Source organism: Engystomops pustulosus, chromosome 2 (assembly GCF_040894005.1).
Source record: "Engystomops pustulosus chromosome 2, aEngPut4.maternal, whole genome shotgun sequence".
In the NCBI taxonomy this organism is placed as follows: domain Eukaryota; kingdom Metazoa; phylum Chordata; class Amphibia; order Anura; family Leptodactylidae; genus Engystomops; species Engystomops pustulosus.
Window position 1 is genome coordinate 109,331,148 of NC_092412.1, and position 24,375 is coordinate 109,355,522.

Consider the following 24,375-nt stretch of genomic DNA (forward strand, 5'->3'; position numbering starts at 1 on the left):
GACTTAATAGGTTGTGCTGCAAGCTACAACAAGTACTCCACAGGGAAATCAAACTCCCTGCACTGTAACATGTGGGAAATCTATATAATCTATAACAATGGCCTATGACAATCTATAACAATGGCTGTCTATAGTTTCCCATTGTAGTCTATAGTGTAATGCAGTAAGTATTGTGTTGACTTGCAGCAGGTGAGAAACAAGAAATTAAATTCTAGTTTCAAGCTGAAGATTAGTACTGGGGGACATTTATCATTAGGCAGGCTCCTTGGGACAGTTCTATGACTGCGTCTGGAGCTCTGCTGCTTGTTCCGAATTAATCAGCAGTGTCTGAAGCTTTTTAACCCCTTAATGACCGCCATATCGACATCGGGTCCTGCAAGTGCCGGTGTCAGGCTGTGATCTCACACCCTAGACCCGGCACTAACACCCGTGATCGGAAAAACTCAGATCTCGGTTGTTTAACCCCTTACACACGTGTAAGCGTGTCCGACATGAATAGGACCCCCCCGGTGTGCTTACCGGGGGGATCCGATCCCTCCTGCCGCAGCCCTGAGTTACGACGAGTGACCCGAGGCAGCAGGCTTCTCTCCCTGCTGGGTTCAGCCTCCTGGCGGATCGGATGATTGCTTGTTCAAGCCAAGAAGTAGAAAATGTAAAAAAAGTAAAAAAAAAAAAAAAGTCAATTTATAATATACCGGTAATTAAATATATAAATAAAATAAAAGTCCCATAATCTCCCCAGTTACACATAAAATTCAAATAAAGTATATAAAACACAAAAACAGGTACACAGCAGTCTGTACAATAAATCTAAATCAATATTGAACTCGCTCAGTGAACAAGGTAAAAAAAAAAATTCCCGTAATATACAATTTTTCATCAAACACCATCACCTAAAATGTTCTAAAAAGTGATCAAAAAAAGTTACGTACCCTAATATCATACGACTGAAAAGAACAACTCTTTTCGCAAAAAATAAGCCCACAACCAGATCTGACAACAGAAAAATACAGAAGTTGTGGCCCTGAAAAGTTGTCAATAGTAAAAACAATGGGGCAAATTTATCAAGCTGTCTGAAAGTCAGAATATTTCTAGTTGCCCATGGCTACCAATCACAGCTCAGCTTTCATTTTACCAGTGCTCATGAATATTTTAAAGGGGAGCTGTGATTGGTTGCCATGGGCAACTAGAAATATTCTGACTTTCAGACAGCTTGATAAATCTGCCCCAATGTGATTTTCTCCAATATTGGTTTTGCTCAGAAAAAAAGATAAGAAAAACTATATAAATAAGGTATCACCGTAAGCGTAGTGAGCCAGAGAAAAAAGATATAATAAATATTTTTACATTGCGGTGAGCAGACGGGAAAAAATGCTAAAAATCCAAAATAAAAATTGATGATTTTGTTTGTGTCCCCCTTGAAATAGTTAATAAAATCTCATGAATAAGCTTTAGACTCCCAAAATGAATTATCTATACATTGTAGCTCATCCTGTAAAAAATAAGCCCTCATATGTTCGCATTACCAAAAAAAAATAAAAATTTATAGGTCGAACAATGTGACAATACAAATCTGCTGTGAATGGCGCCTCCATTCATTCTATACTCGGCCATGTGCCCGTACAGAAGTTTACCACAACATATGGGGTATCAGTACACTCGGGAGGAATTGGGCATCAAGCGTTGCCGTGCATTTCATCATTTAATTTATTCTGAAACTGTCAGTTTTGGCCTAAATGAATGTATTTTCCAAAAAATTCAATAGTTTCTAAATCGCAGGTCCATATTGTTTTAACCCATGTGAAACACTTAAAGGGTTAATAGCCTTAATGGAAGCTGCTTTCTATATGTTGAGGGGTGAAGTTTCTAAAGTGGGGTAATTTATGGGGTTTTACTATTAGTTAGGCCTCTCAAAGTCACTTGAAAGCTGAGTTGTCCATCAAAATGTGAGTTTTGGCAATTTGCATAAAAATTAGAAAAATCGCACCTAAAGTTCTGCGCCTCATAACATCCTAGAAAAATGAGAGGATGCATAAAATATCATCTCAACATAAAGCAGACATTCCGTAAATGTCTGGAAAGCAGAACATTTCAAGCTTGGAAAATGAAGAATTTTTAAAAACTTTTGCCAAATTTTCACTATTTTTCCAGAACGAAACGCAAAACTTATCACTTAAATTTTATAACTAACATGAAGTACAATGTGTCACGAGAAAACAGTCTCAAAATCACCAGGATATGTTAAAGTGTTCCGAAGTTATAACCAATTATCGTGAGAAATGTCAGATTTGAAAAATCAAGTCTGGTCATTGAGCTGAAAACTAGTGTCGGTGATAAGGGGTTAAAAAAAAATAGCTGAATAATCGCAAAGTGATAAATTAATAACAACGCATGCACATAGTGTGCACTAGCAGTGGTTATATGTGTAAGCAACTATTTTTGCGAAGTGCAAAGAGGCCAGTGTGATTTTTTTTAGCACTAATAGGACGCAAAAAAACAATGCAAATTTTTTTCCTACTTTCCGATTCTAACAAGTCAAGAAAATCCAATGCAAACTGTCCCCATTTGTATATAGATAATACAGTAATACGTGTATAACAATGACATACTCATGTACTAGATTAATCACTACTAGAAAATATATTCAATATATGTTTTGTAGATAAGTAATGTGCCCAGGTTAACCTGCATAACATAAACTTATTATTATTTTTTTATCTTAAACAACTTAATCGGAAACTGGTTTTGTCTCCCCAGTATTTGTAGCATCAAGTAAATAGTAGAGTTATTTCCAAGTTGCACTATTCCCTAGGCCATGGATGTCAAATAAAGAACAGTTCCGCTGTCCCTATGCTGCACAAGGGCATTTTGAATTGACACAAATGAAAATTTTTGCTGCACAAACCAGCACAAATGTAGCACTAACGTTTGACACCAGTTTTGTTTGATTTGGTTAATGTGGGGGGGGGGCAGTTGAACTTTTGACCTTTCATTTTTTGTTCATTTATTCAAAACAGAAGCAGCACAAACGTAGCAGAATTGTTCGGCACCAGTTTGGTTTTGTTTGGACAATGTGGGGGGGCTGGTTGACCTCTGGAAACTTTCATGAATATCTTAAAAACGATAGCGGCACAAACGAAAATTTCTGCTGCACAAACCAGCACAAACGTAGCACAAACGTTTGACACCAATTTTGTTTGATTTGGACAAGGTGGGGGGGGGCAACTTCACTCTGGAGGACACACTGGTTGCTGTGTGAGGCACTCTGTGGGGGAACTCTGTCTGGTGTGAGGGGCATTCTGACTATTGTCTGATGTAGGGGTACTCTGAATATTGGCTACTGTGTAAGGGAAATCTGACTATTTGCTACTTTAGGGTCAAATGACAATATGTTCATCTTTGGGGTTGCCCTCAAAGGATTGATTGTAATAATAATGCTGTTGAAATGTAACTACTTAACAGCTCGAGTACATAGAATTATACAGTTGTAAAATGACATTCAGGCCTTTTAAGGCAAGCACAAGGCTGATGTGGTTTCCCATGAAAATGAGTTTGACACACATTGTTCCAAAAAGCATTTAAATCGCAACTTCTGGGTTTATGTCGATATGAATGATAGAAACGTAGCTCAGCTCACCAGCCTCCAATCCAATCTCACTCCTGTGTCCACAGACATGACGCAGCCCACAGGTAATATACTTAAAAAATGAAAAATCCTGCACAATCGACTGACCTAACGAGCCGAATTTCCATTTGTTGGACTTGTTTATGTGGGTTTCTAAGCTTGTTAAATAATCATCGCAGCCCATGTGCTACAAAGACCTAGATTTGTACAATAATTTAATAGCAGTTCTAACTTTTGTAGGTTGAAGATATGCTCAAAAAAAGTTACTGAGATACAGAACAAGTTATTAGATCTGTGGTAGAAGCTTATGATATATTTATATCCATTCAATCCTAGTGTTTAGCTTCTATGCGTATATCAATACACTTTTAAGACTGCTATAGTAAACTGCCAACATTTTAGAAGCTCATAGAGAATACTCTAAATACCACACATATGGTTGCAAAGAAATGCCAAGAACTGCTAGTACGGCCTGAGGGACAGGGAATAGCCTTTTTTTTTCTTTGAATGTCTATGTAAAATACAAGCACTACTGTATATTTATACAAGGCAATGAAATCATTCACTCATGAATGTTAACATATTTTAAAATAATAAAAATAAAATAGCTTGACTACAATTTCCCCATATGAAAATATGTTGCTGATTAGGGTATATGTCAAATCTTTTCAACATTTTGTGTATATAGCTTCAATGTATAACCATGGTTGTCAATGGTAATAAAATACAAACTATGGTCTGATACTGCAGACATTTTCCTTTCTGTCTGTCCTAAACTTAATTATAACTTACTGGACATATGTAGGGTGAGACTGAAGGCGATGTGACAGCAGGATAAGACTACACATTGCTTGATATGTTACCATGGGGACAAATAGATCTGCAAAAAAGGCTGGAGCTTCTATTACGTTATGGCACAGCAGGTATGGTTTTTCAGTAGAGACCAACGTATTGCTGGAGTGACTTTTCTAGGTAATTTGCATGTTACCCTGTACTTATAACAAGAGCATTCATTCCAGAATCAGTGGAGAACCTACATCATTCCACCATAATATAAAGTTGTCCTTCTGTGACGGATCCTTTTTTACTGTAGCTCCTCATAACTGCACACATAACTTTGAAGGAGGTATTAATGTCATCATTATTTTATAGAACTATGACCAGGACACTCTGCTATGCATACTAAATATCAATTAGACCTGGCTGTATTCATCATATACAGAATTATCTGATGGAGCAATATTTCAGAATATGTGTGGGTCAATTAAATACAAAAATGTTAATTAGTATATTTAAATAATATACATTTTCTGAGAAAAAGCAATCCACATTTATAGAAGCAGAAAAATAGTAGAATGGAAAATTACCATCAAAATCCATCATGATAAACCAGGACCACTTACTCATAGATCCAGGCACTGTCGTAATCTACTTATATTTGTTATCCATGGCTGACTTCTAAAATCAACTTTTAACGTTATGCTTATGGGGTAAAATGGCTTGTGGGAAAATATGCTCTGGTTTAACAGGCTATTACACTGTGCAGAACACTTCTCCCACTCCCATCACTGCTGCTGTGAGATTACTATAGGCAGAGGGAGTAGGACGTGCCGAGGGAGCTGGGGGATGGTGAGACAGTGAAACAGCCTGTGAAACCAAACAACGGAGGAACTCTGTTAGTGCCCTTATTGCCATTGTGGCTAATTAGAATGGTTTTAGAAAGAAGAAGGTCAGGAATAACAAACAGAAGATTACCACAGTCATACCTGGAGATATGTGTAAGTGTCCCTGCGTTATCATATTTGATTTTGATGGTAGATTTCCTTTAAGGGCACAACAACATGTTCACACAGTTTTTCAGATGCAGTTTTTGGAGCAAAAAAAAAAAACAGGTGTGGATGATAATGGGTTGTGACAAATAATTTAAAGGTGTTGCTCCTCCTCCTACTTTTACTCCATTCCTGGTTTGGGCATCCAAAACTGCATCTGAAAAACTGAAAGTGTGGTTGCACCCTAAGTTGGAGCTTATTATAACTAATATATAATAGAAAATTAGGAGCTTAATTTTTGTTTTTTTTATTTACTAATTTTTCATATCCATTAGATTATCTGATTAACTTATTAACTATTTTAAAAACTGTTTGTAGTATATCATATACTGGTACAAGATTTTTGTGCCTTTAACACCTCCTTCCCTTTTTATCTTTCCATTGCCATACTCATGTGAGGGAATTGTTTATTTGTGGGACAGGTTGCATTTTTAACATTTACTTAAAAGTAGTATATGTGTAAAATCTTTATTTATGCTGAATACCTTGATTGATTTGCACCATGCACGTCACTCTCCTGTGGCACTGCTCTGATTTGTCCAGAGTTATCCCGCTGTTACTGCAGATTTTCCATTCACTTACATCACTTCCTTTGCTATTCTGTTTTCTTCACAGCAGAAAAGCTGTTAACCCTTAGTGCTCACAAAGGACTGACTACGAACTTAATTTGACTATTTCACTGCCACTTATTATACTAACATTGCTTACTGAAGGCAAATTACAAGCTGAAGAAAATTTCTGACAAGTGTTTTTGTAACAGAAAAATCCCATAACTCTTGAAAGAAAAGCACAAACAGCACAATGTGGGCATCAATTTGTTTGTTCTAAAAGGGAGAATCAAATACGGTATGAAAATTTGGTAAAAATCATGAAGAAATTTGAGTTACATGTCTATTTCACTATATAAATGTTGACTCATTTTTCTAATTAACTATGGCCACTTGTCTAGCAAGTTCCAGAAATACATAATAAATTATGAGCAAGTTACATACACCAGTTTTGTCATGCATATTGGTCAGAAATCTATTGATTTTTCCCATTTTTTTCTCTACACTGTAGGTTAATTAATCCAATGCATTAATTTTGTATGCAGATACGTTATGCTCAGACAATAATCAGGAAGACTTCCTTCTTATCTTTATACTAATATCCTTCCACCAGCTACCAGTGTAAATCAGAATGGGGCACAATTACAAGGGGCTTTGCGCCAGTTTACTGGTGGACTTTGCACTTTTTTTTAGGTGTAAACTGCTTGCACAGGTATTTAAGAAGTGTCTGCACCACAAATGTGTTGCTCAAAATGTTTTATGGCGCAGCTGCACTAAGCATCATGGGACACAAATTAGGGGGTGATCCGGTGCTCAGTTGAAACCATGCGCCTGATTTAACATGTCACACGCCCTATGTTAATGGTGCACCACAAAAAAAGTAGGTGTTGTCTATTGGGCCAGTGCGGGGAAGTGACAGATTCATGATTTCCGGCATATGTTCTTAATGAATCTGTCGCACCCAGCATTATACACAGGCAGAGCAGTTTTAGTGCAGTTTCCCACATTCTTAGTAAAAGTGCCCCAATGTGTTTTACAATTCCAAAATTGACTACTCCTTATCTTGGTTTCAAGAAGGATATGTGCTAAAAACTTTATGCATAAATATAGTAGTAATATATCTATTATGAGTTTTCAGTACAACCACAAGCTGCATAGGACAACTCTGTGATCAAACAGGTGGCAATCATACTCCCTTATGTTTCTAGTCAGTACCTCTTTGTGCTCCACTATTCAATGTACCACGTGACTCATGCCAGACACAGCTCAGAACAGCCTGCCCCTGTCCTCTTGTGTTTGTTTTGCCAGGGATAAGCTATTTCACAGACCTGTCAATGTAAAGTGTTACTCACAGAATATACACAATTGCTACAGGGTACATGGGTTTCTCACTGCTCCATAATCACGAGCTGAAACTTGTGAACACGTGAACAACAGATAAACAGCTTTAGTGAAATGAAATACATCTACTTTTACATCATAGAGATACTTGAGATTTTGGTGTTTTAAAGAAATACAGGTGTTCCCCTACTTAATGACACCCGACTTACAGACAACCCCTAGTTAAAGACGGACCCCTCTGCCCACTGTAACCTCTGGTGAAGCTCTCTGGATGCTTTACTATAGTCCCAGGCTGCAATTATCAGCTGTAAGGTGCCTGTTATTAAGTTTTATTGATAATCCTTGTTCCTATTACAGAAAAAAATTTGGAAACTCCAATTGTCACTGGGGCAAAACAAAATTTTGTCTGGATCTACAATTAAAAAATATTCAATTCCAACTTACATACAAATTCAACTTAAGAACAAACCTATGCACCCTATCTTATGTTACCCGGGGACTGCCTGTAAAGTAAATAATGTCAGATAGATAGATGCGTGATGTCTGAAACATCCTACAACCCCAATGTTCGGGCCAATTACAAAGAGATGCAGGCATGGTATCAGCAGAGTGCATTGTGCTGTCAGCTGAGCAGTGATCTGTAGAATAGTGAGTCAGTATATCCTTGGGAGTACTCGATTGGAAAGTCATTGACTACAGAGTACAGTTAGAAATGTGGAAAAGATTGACATATATTACATTAGAATAGCACAAAGGTAGTAGAATGCTAAGATTGAGTAGCTACATCTCATGAAAGTAATTGAACGCCCACCTTCTTTGTATGGCAGTCACTTCCTCTGATATTTTTGGGAATTTTACCTATCCTAACAGTCATTGCATGGAGAGGTTCTATGTGTGAAGTCCACAAGATGAAAGATTGAAATCAGCAGAGATTTCTTTGTCACAAAAGGGAAGGAATATAACAAGTAGTAATGAAGTGAATATATGTTTCCTAATTGCACCTCTACTATTTATTCATGCAAAGTTTTTGAAAAAGTTAGTGACCATTTGAAGGGAACCTATTGTGAGAATTTACACCAAGCTGCCAGCAACAGGACAGTCACAGGAAAAGGCATTGTATAGGATAGTCACAGGATCACAAAGGTTTCCTTCTATATTCTGGAAGATTAAGCATAATAAAAAAGATTTTTGCACACGGCATTTAAAGGACACCTGTCATGAGGTCTCTGTCACTAGTTCTGTCACCTCTACTTGTTGGGGCAGCTCACAAGGGTTCCATCCCTAGTCAATTCATACATTAATCATTGTAAAATCATCTTTTCTTTATTATGTAAATGAGGCTGGTCACATGATCAGATGCAGTGATGTCACCCGTTACCCCTCCCCCCCTGCTCATGTCTGTCTGTAATGTATAGTAAAGCATTGCTAGTGTCTGTGCTTTATCTGCTGACATGCTCTCCCTCCTAATACACATATGTGAGACACAGACATCAGCTACACAAGTACCTGACATGTTCTGCTATAACATGGCTGCCTGGAGCTGTTGTATCTCTCCTATACACACAGGATGCAGGGGCGCCAGCACCAGGAAGCACATGGAGGAGCCATTACATCATTATAACATCACATCATTATACCGGCTGTCAGTCAAGCACTGAGGGGTGTGGCTGTGTCTCCCACTCATGAATAAGCTGGACAGCTTGAATATGCTAATGACTCATTGGACATTCCATAGGTCATTTGCATACAGCTTTATTGCTTAAATTTACAGGGATGTAGAGAGACAATGGGGGGATAGAGGCAATGCTTTCTAATGGCAGTTTATGAAAATATATTTAGTTTAGGGGGTTATTTTGCCTGACGGGTTCTCTTTAAGTGACCTGTAAAAAGTCACAGTGGCAGTGACAAAGAGGCAAGCTCTGATGTCCCCTCTTGGCTTTATGAATTTTCTGAAGGTACTTTGTGTTGATGTACTAATTCTGTTGAAGATCATTAAAGCTAGGAGGGAACATCCGGCTTATCCTGTAGAAGGACATTATAGTGAACCCATGGTGGTACTCATTGCACATCTGTGGATACCTATGTATATCAGCAAGACCAATTTCTTACATTTCCAAATGTATGTTAGTTTGTGTTAGTGTAAGCTTTCCAGCTCACACTGCTAAGTTTGTGAAGTAGACTACAATGGAACAGCCATTAAGGCCCTTTGGTTCCCTTTAGGCACTGAACCAATTTATTTGTCTGTTACAGATAAAAAGATACATGACAGACAGATAGATACGTGACAGTAGATTTTTTTATTTTGTGTATGGAGGATTTCAGCAGATAAAGCAATAAAACAATGTAATAAATGTGCCTGAAAGGCTGAATGGAGACCACATTTAGGTAATTGGATGGCTGGACTTTTTCTTATACCTGTATACTGTAGAAATATTATTACTGTTTTCTAATTATCCACTAGCTGGGAAGTTGAATCGCTAAACAGACATAAAAGAACAATGTTTGTGAAGCATTGCATTATTAATTTCATATTATCATTTAAGCTTAGGGCACATCTGCTAAAACTGTATGTTAACTACAAGAATATTAACCAGTACACATGATAAGAGTTTTCTGTGCCACATAAAACACCCTAAGAGAAGAATAAGGGCCCTACATATGTAGCAGCGCTAAGCGTGTCAATTTATTACATTAGCATCTTGTCAATTCTCTCTTCTCTCGTCGTCCATGTTAGCACTACACACACTGGAAGGAGAGGGTAGTGAAGCTCCTAATGGTGACAAGTAGGGGCTTTACTTGGGGGGATGCAGGAGGTGAATTTGCAACCGGGCCTAAAAGGCTTAGGGGCCCATAAAGTGTATATTTCCCTTATGAAAAGACTATTTCTATAAATAATACACTGTTATTGGGTGCTGGGTGAGATTTTGGGACCCAGCTGCTGCATGTGACAACAATTTTTGTCATAGTAAATTAAATAAATTAAGACCTAGTGATAAAAGAGAACACTTTAGAGCGAGGTATTTAAGGCATGGAGTAAAAAGGTTGGCTGAGAAGCTTGCCTTTGGATGATAAACTATGTGTAAGGCCCTATTCACACAGCCATAATTGTGGCTGTGATTTGGCCTGACAAGTTGCAGCCACAATATAAGTCTATGGCACCCGGTGACGGTGCGGTGAGCATGTGGTGTCTCACCGCACTGTGACTATGAGTCTTTCAGGAAAGGAGTTAAGGAGGGCTCACACCTCCTCCCTTCTCCACCAAGCCCTGTGCTCATTGGGATCCTTGTGAATAAGGTCGTACAATGGCCGAGTCCTGGCCCAAAACATGTAGCAATTAATAAAGGACATAGATCTTTTATCACATCTATGCCATACACTGCTGTTTATTGTATCTCAGCCTAATACCTTCCACTGTAATCACTGGGTCATAATTTTGCATATGAATGATAAAGTAAGTGACATTTGTCGAGTACATGCTGTAAATGCACTCTACTCTCCATGAAATTGCTCAGTTGGTGTAGTGATTGTAGAGGATAATGAAGACTCACCAATCTGATATCGAGGTCTTCATTTTTATTTTACCCACAAAACAACCTCAATCCATATCCTATGCAATACTTTAAATATATGACTTGCTTAACTTGTTATCCAAATATGATACATCAGTCTATGAGATAAGCTATACAGGGGACCGACCACTTTCTGAGTTAACTAAAAGAGTCAATGCACTTTCAGTCATGTTAGATGTATGGTGTGAAAGTAATGGATATTTGTACCAGGCTGTACATTAACAACATGTACATGACACCATTTCAATAGGAGAGCAGGCAAGTCCAGTGCTGCCTTCTTGAGTTTTTATCTTTAAGAAGAGTGTGTAGCACTCATTCTCACTAGTATTGATGTGCTGCTTTTTCATTTTTCATCTATCTATTTAGCTTCTGTTGTCTTGCTATGTCTTTGTTATCCTGACCCAGCTCCCCAATATCCTGACTAGATTATATACAGAGTTTTGTACATATAACATATATTTCTTTTGCCATCTGAGACATGCTCGTTATAAAAGCTAATGTGGCCGGCACACACTAAATATGTAAAGTGCTTACTTGCAGTCAGGATTACATGAGATGTGTTTTCAGAGCAGCCACAGGAATCTGCCTCCACATAGCTGTTTCAGGACATTATTCCGCAGCATACCAAATGAGAAAACAACTCGCACAAAAACACCACTCCAAAGGCTTCAATTACTGTATGAGAACTTGAATAGCATCCAGCTAACAAATATGTGAACCTTCTCAAAGCTACCACATGAGGAGCTTTGGTTAAGTAAGAAAGGAAATACACTGTGGTAACCATAGTAGGGACAGTGCTGGCTTTGGTATGTCTCTAGTTGTATAATTCCATTTTCATCTTCAGATTATCCATACTCATTCTTTCAGTGGAAAGTTACACTGAGAGCATTTTCTAAAGTGCTGCAATTTTTTCTCCTATCATTAGGATAAAATGGAGCTTGATGGGGGCATGACAACCCCACAACTGCCCCTTTATGCACTAGTAGAAAGCCCCAGATGTCAGACATAAAGGGTCTGTCCAAGCATAGTTATTCATTTACTCAAGAAATAGCTGGCGAAACCTGGGATTGCCTAATGACCTTGAAACGTCCAAAATTTTTCTTAGCTAAAAAAAGAAGCAGCTCAGAGTGTAAACTTTCCCAAAAGTAAACCACAAAAGAACAAGGACACATATAACAGGGTGTGGATAAAATCACATCTGCTTCTTATTTGTGCCGTAAGTGTGTGAGAAAAAGGAGCACTTTTCATATTGTCTAACAATTCCTTTGTTTGGCAGCACAAAAAGCAGACAGCTGACACAGATTCAGCCTATGGAAGTAGCATGAGGCACCTTGTATTCTCCACAACAAGCTTTGTCATGGCCTCTCAACTTATTCACATCCAGTCTTAAGCACACAATCCCTCCAACATGCCTGCAAAAATGCAGCTGCTAACAAATGCAAATGCTTCTTTTTAAGTCCATTCCCCTCAGAAGTAGAGAGAGAAAAAAAATGTGTCTAGGGACTATGGATATTAAAACAGAAAGTCAATGAACTGTGACAATGGATGACACTTGATAAGGAGTCTTTCTATGATACATTTGTCTGTAGATAGAATCCAATGTGATCTTTACTATATTCAAGCTATGGGGACAATGTCTGAAATAAATAACTTACAGCAAACATTGCAATAGCTGCTTGGAACATAAATAGTGATGGGTTTGGTAGTAGTAACTAAGAAGACGGTTGGATCGGATAAAATAATATCACGTTATTTCAGCCTTTTGCTAAACATAATAAACATTATGTATATTATGAGCCTTCTATAAAAACTAATGATGCAGAAGCAGATGAAGAAGGAACCATTGCCAATGTACAGAGCAGAGATAACCCTGAGTGTTCTGCTGATAGATGTATCCAGCCCTAATGGCAGCCTGATGGCAGTGCTCTGGATACATTCAGGATTCATGCATAATGTATTTGCCTTACTATTAAAACAAGCACTTTTGTTATTTTATTGTTACAATCATATTCTTTATATCTGAAAATGAAGGTTTAGATGTGAGAGTATTATAACCATTCAGTGGCCCTGGCTCTAAAGTCACAAGGGGATGTGCTATATCTGGCTGATTCATCCCATTCAAATAAGAATGTATAATATATTGGATAGGGTTATTCAAAATACTGAAAAATATGATTGTGTTCACAAAAACATACACATTGTTTATCAACACATTCAATGAAGTGATATTCATCATTGTGACAGGAAATAAACAATTGAGTGGGAGATGATACACAAAGAAGATTGCAACCCAGCCAAATATCTGATACCAAGCTATCGCCAAATGTATTACTGTATATGTATAAGCATGTGATAGTCATTGCAGAAAGCCCACTGATTAGGGTGGGTATATGACACTTTTCTTACCCATGAAAACTTATATTTACAGGGATACCATGGTCAGGACTGGATATTCAGTATTACCATATCAGGTCAGTTCTTATGTCGTGATATATCACACCCTGAAACTATCTGATCTCCGTATGTAAAATCCAGCACAAGAACAACACAAAGGTAGCAAATAATCACTGGGAAAAGGGAACTGACTGGCATCAGCTCCATCACATGCACAATATCTGTATATGCATAGTCTGGAACTTTCTACAACAGATACATTGCATCCCTATTATCTGGAATACATTGTGGTACATCTATAGTAAGACCATCATTGTGCTCTTATAATGTACAATAAGTAGATATCAGCCTGACTTGTGGTATACAGAAGAGTAAGATGAGACCCCAAAATAGAAATCTGTAGACTTTTATGGAGGGAGAAGAATGTGGAGATGTGAAAGGAGAAATATAAAGATATGTGAAGGCAGAAGTATGTAGACAGGTGTGGAGGAAGAAATCTGTAGAGATGTGGAAGGAGCAGTGTGTAGACAGCTGTGGAGAGGGAAGTAGGTAGACATATGAGGAGGGAGTAGTATGAAGAGATGTGGAGGGAGAAGTATGTAGAGATGTGAAGGGAGAAGTATGTAGACAGATGAGGAGGAAGTAGTATGAAGAGATGTGGAGGGAGAAGTATGTAGAGATGTGAAGGGAGAAGTATGGAGACAGGTGTGAAGGGAGAAGTATGTAGACAGATGAGGAGGGAGTAGTATGAAGAGATGTGGAGGGAGAAGTATGTAGAGATGTGAAGGGAGAAGTATGGAGACAGGTGTGAAGGGAGAAGTATGTAGACAGATGAGGAGGGAGTAGTATGAAGAGATATGATGGGAGAAGTATGGAGACAGGTGTGGAGGGAGAAGTATGTAGACAGATGAGGAGGGAGTAGTATGAAGACATGTGGAGGGAGAAGTATTTAGAGATGTGAAGGGAGAAGTATGGAGACAGGTGTGGAGGGAGAAGTGTGTAGGTAGATGTGGAGAGAGTAGTATTTGATACATTAGGGAGAAGCCAGATGAGTAGGGAGAAGTATGCAGAGATGAGGAATGAGAAGTGGGTTGAAGAAGAAGTATCCAGGGATAAGAAGGGGAAGTATGTAGAAATATGTGGAGAGAGAAATATGTAGGGATGAGGAGGGAGAAGTTGGTAGAGGGAGAAGTATGTAGTCAGATGAGGAGGGAGAAGTGTGTAGGCAGATGAAGTAGGTAGAGGGAGACGTATGCAGTCAGATGAGGAGGGAGAAGCATGTAGTCAGATGAGGAGAGAGAAGTGTGTAGTCAGATGAGGAGAGAGAAGTGTGTAGTCAGATGAGGAGGGAGAAGTATGTAGACGGATGAGGAGGGAGAAGTATGTAGACGGATAAGGAGAGAGAAGTGTGTAGTCAGATGAGGAGAGAGAAGTGTGTAGTCAGATGAGGAGAGAGAAGTGTGTAGTCAGATGAGGAGAGCGAAGTGTGTAGATAGATGAGGAGGGAGAAGTATGTAGTCAAATGAAGTAGGGAGAAGTATGTAGACGATGAGGAGAGAGAAGTGTGTAGTCAGATGAAGTAGGGAGAATTATGTAGACGATGAGGAGGGAGAAGTGTGGGATGAAGTAGGTAGAGGGAGAAGTGTGTAGACAGATGAAGTAGGTAGAGGGAGAAGTGTGTAGACAGATGAAGTAGGTAGAGGGAGAAGTGTGTAGACAGATGAAGTAGGTAGAGGGAGAAGTGTGGAGACAGATGAAGTAGGTAGAGGGAGAAGTGTGTAGTCGGATGAGGAGGGAGAAGTGTGGGATGAAGTAGGTAGAGGGAGAAGTGTGTAGACAGATGAAGTAGGTAGAGGGAGAAGTATCTCACCGCTCTGCAGGGTGGTATCGCACTTCCAGTCGGTGCCTAGTTTCTTACAAGACTCCCACAAGGACAGGTAGTACTGGTTGTCCGCCGTCACCCAGGCTGGGCTCAGAACGGCTCCGATATCCAGACACAGGGCCAGGAAGATGCACACGAGTCCCACCAGCTTGAGGGGGGTGAGCACCGAGGAGCGGACCTCCTCCATCCCGCTTGCCGATGAAGCCATGCCGCCGTGTAGGGGCAGAGGAGAGGCTGCTGGGCGCTGGGGCTTATCCTGGATGAGCGGCTCGCTGCCTCCTTCCTCGCTCACTTGTCTCCCCTGATGCTGCTGCTGCTGGCTGCTCCTTGCTCCAGGACAGAAGAGAAGTGTTACCCAGTGACCTCCGTCTTTGCATAACTCCCTCCTTCCCTCCCTCCTTGCTCTGCTTCTGTGGTCTCTCTCCTTCTCCTCCTGCACCGGCCAGGCTGCTGACGTCACAGGCTGCTCCAGAGGAGGGACGGGCAGGGGCGCCTGGTGACAGCGAGCGGCTCCCGGGTCTGGCTCCAGCCTCTCGTGCCGGAGCTCCTATTGTCTATAGCGGTGCACAGCACAGCCGCTCATATTCACCTGCACCGTGTTACACCTATTGTTTCTTTCTAAAGTGAGAGGGGTCACTTCTAGATTGTGTCACCTGGGGAATCCGTATTGTATTGTGATGCATCAGAGTGATGCATCAGCGCCAATACATGTGGGCTACTTTTGACATGATTTCTTTAAAAGGTTTTTAACCATGAAGGAAAATACTCAAATTTCAACCCCCTAGTGATATTTGCACATTTTAACCTGTTACTTTACAATTTGACTCGGTTTTATTGCTGTGTTAGCTCCTTCCACTCAGTGATGGTCAGTATAAAATTCCAGAATGTGGGCGGGGACTTTCTAAGCAGACACTTCATGATTCCTCTGTGATATGAGATGCTGTGTGCTGACAATGTCCTTAGATTCAGGGTAAAGGGTTTACCTACACTTCTATTAAGCTTCTGATCAGTCTACTAGTATCTGACACAAAGAAAAATAGAGATGAGAGACCAGAGCTACGAGATGGATATAAGACACAATGGGGGACATGTTTCATTATTTCTGCTAGTCAAATTGTCTCATTTTTGTGGTTTTTCCAATTTTTTTGCGACTTTATACTTGTTTTTCAAGTACGCCTTGGTCTGCACCTTTTCATGGACCCTATTTTAACATGTAAATTGGATTTTTTTCACATGCTTTAAATGTTTAACTTTTTGCACAGTAACTTTCCAAAATTTTTGCATTTACATTTTTTTTAAATGTATTGGTCACTTCTGTGGGTGCATTCACATGTCGTGTTTAACGCATGCATTTAAAAATGCATGGCAACACCTGAGATTTGCCTAATGAAACAGATGTTAACACATAGTTTACACACGCATTAACATTGTGTTAACAAACACATGCATTAACACAATGTTAACTCATGTGTTCACATCTCGTTTACTATGCGTTTTGCAAATGCAAATGTTAACAGTAATGTAATTAGGCAAATCAACTCTTCTCAGCTGTTGTAACAGGTTTCAAAACGCAATCAAAACGTGTGACCTCACCCTTAACACCACGTTTGACCACAGCCTCATCTGTCGTCATCTCCCTGGAGTGTGACTACAGTGCTTAAAATACAGGACACAACCTCAAATCCCAAATTAACAGTAGTGCCCACTCCTGTATATAACCCCCTCACGTGGCTTGTATCCTCTCCTGTATATAACCCCCTCACGTGACTTGTGTCTATGTGGCTTTGAGACATTTGCAACAAAAAGTCTCAAAATGTCTCAAAATAATCACCACAGAAAGACAAAAATATGATACATGTGCCCCAATGGCCAACATATGTAAAAAGTATTACAAACTGCACTATGTGCTGTTTGCCTTACTAGTGTGCAGAGAGCGCCACATTATTGAATTATGGCGCATGCTCCTCATTAATCTGTTGCACTCTGCACTGCTTGGGAAGTGTGCACCAACTATTTTTGGTGCACCTTTAACATACAAAGTGCAACACAATTCTGTCAAGCATCTATAATAAATTAGCTTGATGGTCCGAACTGGCAGTGGACCAAAAACTCTACCTTGCTCGATACAATACTGGAGCAGACACTTCGTAAATATATGTAAAAGCAGTTTGCACGTTCTTTTCAGTGCAAGTCAGATAGAAAACTTGTGAAAATGCTGTAATAAATATGGGCCATAGTCACACTCAGCTCTGCCACCTCACCTTATTAAAAAACACACAGTCACACTGCTATGTCCCCCTCCCCTCAGATCAAGGTTTGAATTATGTCTGTGAAATGCTGTACTTTTCTAATAACAGTGAATTAGAGAGTGTGCTATTTTTTAATCTTTAGTATATGTAAAATATTGTCTTTGTCGAAATACCTCTTCAAGTAAAATAGCTTCTTTGTAACATTTTCTGCCTCTTTTTCCTTTAGTGATAATAAAGACCGTTATCTTTAACTCTTTCAGTTACTAGAGAACATTTCCTTGATGTTTCAGCTTTCAAGATCAGACTATCCGCTTACTGGGGCACATTTACTAAGGGTCCTGCGGTCGCGATTCTGCGGGTTTTCCCGAATATTTCCGTTTTGCGCCGTTTTGCGCTGAATTGCCCCGAGTTTTGGCGCACCCGACAGAAATCGGGACAACCCGACGGATTCGGACAAACAGTGGATTTTAACCCCTTCCCGACGCGCGCCATACTAGTACGGAGCACGCCGTGTCCCGGTGCATGGAGAGGGCTCGCGGGCCGAGCCCTCTCCATAGCCGGTAAGTCTTTGCTGCATATTGCAGCAAAGGCTTAACCGGTAACACCTGCGATCGGTGCTAGCGATCGGTGCTTTCACGGCTCCCCGATGACGTCACGGGTCTCACGAAGGCCCGAAGCTGTCTCGTTTTAACCCATTCATTACAATGTGCTATCAGCACATTGTAGTGAATGAGGAGTAAAATCCCCATATACTGCCATATTGCAGTATGGCAGTATATGGTAGGATCGATCAGACAACCCAGGGTTAAAGTACCCTAGGGAGTCTGAAAAATAGTAAAAGTAAAAGTAAAAAAAAAGTTAAAAAAAAATTATAATAAAAAAACCTAAAAATTCAAATCACCCCCATTACCCTAGAACTGATATTAATAGAAGGTAAAAATCATAAATACATTAGGTATCGCCGCGTCCAAAAATGTCCGATCTATAAAAATATAATAATGGTTTTTCACAGCGTTTAACCCCGTAACGGAAAATAGCGTCCAAAGTCAAAAATGTCATGTCCTATCTTTTCCCGTATTACGGCGCCGTGGCCCATATGTTCCTATGGAGAGGGGCAGGGGTGAGCGGCGCTCACCTCCTACTCCTCTCCCCGCGCTGCCGTGTTCCCGTCGTAATACGGTGCGGCTGGCACACGGCAGTGTGCATGTAGCCTTACAGTGAGTCCCCATAATATTCTAGGGCAGAGTTTCTAAAGTGTAAACAACTTTTCCAGACAACACCTCTCATTCTAAAGGTCAATCTGTCTGCTTGTCTGGTAAACAAGTCCGTTTTCCGTCTGCAAAAGAACCTGTGGAAAAATACTGGCTTCTGAGAGATATACACTCAGAAATGTCTCAGTGTACTACAGCGGCTTCATTGCATCACTGTGCAGACACAGAGAGCTCTGGACCATGGTTAATATACAAGTGTGGGGTTTTTTGATGCAGGCCTGGTGGGAAAAACTTTATTCAGATTTCAGATGCTAAACCACCTGCCCATTAGCATTTTTGATTTCTGAAATAAATTGTTATATTACAATTATTTATACTGTAGTAAATCTGGAATTACATGCCTATACATGTAATTCACCCCTCAAAACTAAAAAGCCAAGCATAAAGTATAATTTTTAAAGGCTATCTAAATCAAGCAGGATAAACTAGGGACACTTACTAATAGTCCCATAACATGACTGTGGCAATCTTATTTGTTATCCATGACCTCCTTCCTTGTAAAAATAAACTTTCAAAATCATGCTAAGGAGCCAGAATGGCTCTGGAGGGTGTTACCACAGCCCCTCTGTAAGTTATCAGGTTACACTGTGCGAGGAGCAAAGCCCTCGTCTCACCTGCTCCTTTAGCAATCTTTCTCTCTGCCTTCTGTAATAACACACAGTGGAAGGGAGGAAGTAATCATGCACAGTGTAACAGCCTGTGAAGCTACAGTAAAGAGGGGCTCTGAAACTATCATTAAAAAGAAATCCCCTTTAGGCAGCTATAAATGTGTTAAATATGTGTGTTATTGATATAAGTTTGTAGAAATTGAGGTTGAATTTTGGGATGTCAGGGCAGTTTGTTATGAGCTGCTGATGGAGAAACTGAAACTAGGTTCCCTTGCGCCTTGTGGTATAGATGTATAAAAAAAAATTCTACTGGCACTTCTTGTTCACCAGCATAATTTTAAAAGTTTATTTTAGAAGGATGGAAGCCATGGATAACAAATACAAGAAGATTACCACAGTCACAGTGCCTGGATCTATAAGTCAGTTCATGATGGATAGGTACAGATATCGTACTGGCAAGTATTAGCTGCTAAAGCATCAGTACTATATCAAACTACCCATGTAAAGTCTTATCATTGATTTTTATAAAAAAACAAAATGCTTAACATTATTTCAGTTTAATGCCTACTTTACATAAGGATCTATCTATCATCTATCTATCTATCTATCTATCTATCTATCTATCTATTATCTATCTATCATCTATCTATCTATCTATCATCTATCTATCTATCTATCTATCTATCTATCTATCTATTATCTATCTATCATCTATCTATCTATCTATCTATCTATCTATCTATCTATCTATCTATCTATCTATCTATCTATCTATCTATCTTTCTATCTATCTATCTATCTATCTATCTATCTATCTATCTATCTATCATCTATTTATCTGTCTCTCTCGTCTTTACTCAGCTGGGATTTTTTAACTGTGCATTCCATTTCCAAGGGGATTGCACCATGGAAACTTGAGCCAGGAGTCTGAATCACTGCCAATTGTAAATAAATCTTCTACTTTTCTCTAACACTCCTTTTCTGGATAGCCGAAAGAGAATTGCACACCACTAAGCTATTTATATATTCTAAAATTAGGCACAAGCATTCATTGGTGGCCCGAAAACAATGAAGCAATAACGAGAAATCTTTTTAAGCTAATGCTAGGCCACCTACACTGTGACAGAACTGATGTGGTAACTCTCCTCTTTAGTTGCCACCACCCATAATAAATGCCCCCCATTGTATGGCTCTACCGGTGTCATGGCTGTTTGTTGTAAATATTGCACCTTTATTCAATGACTTTTCCATGGTTAATTCTATTATTATGGGAAGCCTTCAATAATACTTTACTATCCATGCCCAAGCATTTGAAAGATAAGTACATGCACAAAATTTCTATACAGAAAGATGTTATACAGGAGATGCCTAGGAAGCTAAATCACTTAATTTGAGTTCACCTATTTTTCATAAATAGATTTAAAATATATCAACCAAAATTTCCCAATAACTTTAAGTACAAAATGTCACGGAAAAACAAACTCAAAAACACTTGGGTAAGTTAAAGCCTTCTAAGGTTATAACCGGATAAAGTGACACATGCTGGTTTAGAAAAATAGGCCTTGGTCATGAAGGCGCAAATGAGCTTGGTCACTTAGGGGTTAAACATCTTTTTATGTTTTATTTTAGTTGATGGAACCTTTTAAAATACTGTATTTTCAATATATAGTTTCCGTATAAATTGTTGTATATACAGTAGCTTCCAAAGATTGACTTGGAACAACTCTCAGGATAATTTCTCTCTTCTTCACAGACACAGTTATGTTCACACTATATTGTTCTATTGAACTATGGTCTGAAGGTAATTATTTCATAAGCGATGACAGTGCCGCCAAGAACACATCTGTTAAGAAGACTTAACTAAAGTGATGTTTAGTTGTCAAAACACATTTTCCTTATTTTACTGTGAATGTTTCATTGTCATTGCACCATTGTAAGGCACAAAATAACATTTCTTATAACATGCTTTAAATGCTTGACAATTATTTATCAATTTTTGGCAGCATTCCTCTTCTTCTACAGATTGTTAAATCTTTAACTGTCATTTGAATTTAATAGAAGTTTTCATATTCCGTAGAATAATATTTACACTGATATCACTTTATCTGTATACTGAATAGCTTTGTGGAAGAGAAAAAAACATACTTTTTTTCTAATCCAAAAATAACACAAATGGAAACAATTTTGAGTTCAAGGATCTTTAACACGGACTGAAAGACCAGTGATAATTAGAGCATATTCTCAATGCTTTAAAGGGAGTCTGGAGGCTAATGGATATATAAAGATAAAAGATCTTTTAGAAGATACACCTCTGTATACCAGTACATTGAGCTTGTCTATCAGTGTAACTCTATGGAAATTTGTAAAAATCTTTGAGAAAATCCTTTGGCTGACAGCAGGTAAATGTGTAGCTCAGAGGTATTACTAATGCCTAAAGAGAGTGAAGGTTGTTGGTTTAATTCCTGTAGGACGCAAAGCAAATTATTTGGATAACATTAAATTATTTAGAGACCTTTGTGGTGATTTGTTATGCCTTACTGGTGAAGAGGGCATATATATCTCACCCTCCGCAACAGTTTTGCTTTTTCCCTAACCCGCACACCACTTTAGGTATGTCAGGGTGGGGAGCAGGGGAAAACTGGCAGAAAATACAGCAAAAACAATGCCAGTTCAGACCTAGTCTACAGGTCTGAGCTGACAGAGTTTACACCCGTTTTAACTGGATCATTATATTGGATATGGATCCAGAAAAATGGGGGATCCTGCACAGCAAATATAAATGGTGGGTATATGGACACTGTTAACAACTCATGAACAGTTCCCAAGAAAGATGTGCCATTACCACCCCACGCGTTCCGTCACTCAAGGTGACTTCATCAGGGGAATGAAGCCCAGAGTTTACATGGCATCCTTTTATGTGTATATGGAGGGGTCCCCCCACCTACCAGAACCGCGATCCTCACCTGTGCATCATTGCGGCCTGGTCGGCAATCATGCCAAGACGGAGCGTGTGAATGATCAAAGCTGGAAGTGCGCGTGCGCACAAATCAGGCCGCGGGAGGTTACTGTGGCGCATGTGCATCAATTCAGTCGCAAAAGGTACTTACTGCGCATGCGCACAAATCTGGTTGCGAAAAGTTCCTCCTAGGTAGTGCGCTTGCCCACATAGTACAAGAAGATGGATTATAAGCACCGCACAATAAGGTAATCAGTGAGATGTTATTGGTTAAAAATTCAAGTTGGAAGATGCACTAAGTGGTCGATAGTGCCTCACCAGATAGAGGGAAGTGCATAGGTAGATGGGATCCATGTAGTACCAAAGAAAATGTTTACAAAATATCCGTGAATTAACGGCGCAATATATAAATGCCAAAATAACAAATCATGAAAAAATGGGGAAAGTGTAAAGAACATAATATGTTTGATCAGATAATTGGTCAAGTCACATAAATGAAGGAGGTGTTTGTAGAAACACCATGTATCGAAAGTGATAAAAAAGTAGATATATGAAACACATTATATTGAATCCCACAAAGTGCATGGCAGGTGTAACCCCAAAGGGCGTTGAGCTATAAGGATGATACCATCTAAAGAAAAGAAGCGTTATAGTCAAGGATTCATGTTCGACAGGCGTAAGTACATAACCCTACAGGGTATTTAATAAAGAGATCGAACGATGAATATGAGGTACAACTTATAGCATCCACAATGGTGCTAAAAAATGCGGCACAACCTAAGAAAAACCCCCAAAAACAAATCCCACATTTATGTCAAGAATACAATGTCAAGAGTAGGATTATGAGGGGGGACCCTCACACATACACACAGATGCCAAAAAAGATCAAGATATAGAAATATCTGGTCCAAAGGATAGTACCAATGCAAGTGCTAAGTACTGGTATCACATACAATTAGTAAATATATAGATCATTTGATATATCAAAGACAATTTGGTCTAACAGAGTGTCAGTCAATCTCCATCAGAAATGGAATCGGGTTGGCCACCGGACAACGATATAAAACAAATAAAAATAGATGAATAGAGGAGAAGCCCACGTCCTGAATGTACTGAAACATTGCAGGTAGGTATCAGAGTTTCGATGGATGAATCTGTCGGTTTTTTTTTTAAAGTTTTTTGGTTGTTGTTAGTTGTTTTCAGCTTGGTCTTGAAGAGGTCAAATACGAGGATGGTGGATCAAGCAATATCAAAGTGGCCTAGTGAAAAGGAAAAGAACAATTTATACTTACCATACTACAATAAGGAAGATGAATGTGTGTGAATGTGGACCCCCACATGACGTGATGTGAGGTGATTAAGGGTATATCTAAATACCTGACTAAAGGGGGATAAGTAATCCCTGGGTGTGTCAAAACAAGGGAGAGAAGTGATTGGTATATTGTATATTGGATATGGGCGCAGGACTGCTCGCTTGGGAATTTTAAGACTGTCATTAAAAATGCCAGTCTTAATTCCTCCCCTTCATCTCAGACATGAAGGAATACCATATTTGGACAGTAATAGGATTCCCCTACTGGCAGAGCCAACAAGTTTACTCCCTTGCACTCATCTGCTGGACATCTTTTCAGAGAGGATTTCCTTGCAGGAACGAACAGCTACTACTGAAAACAGAAGCCACTGTACAGGGTGAAAGAGAAGTGTAAAGAAAGAAGTCACATGAACGGCTTTGCAAGTTGGAATTATGTAATTTGGGGACTTCCTGTATTATGCTTTGCAAGTGCAATGTTACCCCACCGGGGCCTGACCTCTGTGTGGGGGCAGCTTGGTTCCCAGGGACCAGAGTGGCGAACTGCAGTGTAGCTTAGCACCAGAAATATGTCATGGTAGTTTGGCCCACGAGAGTAGGTCTTGTTCACGCCAATCAGGACCAGGGGAATGCAAGAAGTGGGGTAGGTCACAGTACAGAGAAGGGATCCCTCTTGAGCACTCCAGTTATGTGTGGGGTAACAGATCTCTAGGAAGGTGGTGAAGGGAAGGCCGCAGGTCATGGATCACCCTTGGATACGAAAAACTTGAAAAATATGAAAAATTACTCACAAT

The 24,375-nt window shown here is 39.4% G+C and overlaps 1 protein-coding gene across 1 annotated transcript in view; it reads right to left on the reverse strand.

The window, feature by feature from the left end:
* Positions 1-15,767, reverse strand: part of TMEM47 (transmembrane protein 47) — an 89,256-nt gene extending 73,489 nt beyond the window's left edge. Inside the window, exon 1 of the mRNA XM_072135928.1 lies at positions 15,177-15,767. Coding sequence (XP_071992029.1) covers positions 15,177-15,396 — 220 coding nt within the window. The 5' untranslated portion in view covers positions 15,397-15,767. The remainder of the gene's footprint in view (positions 1-15,176) is intronic.
* Positions 15,768-24,375: the final 8,608 nt, after the last annotated feature.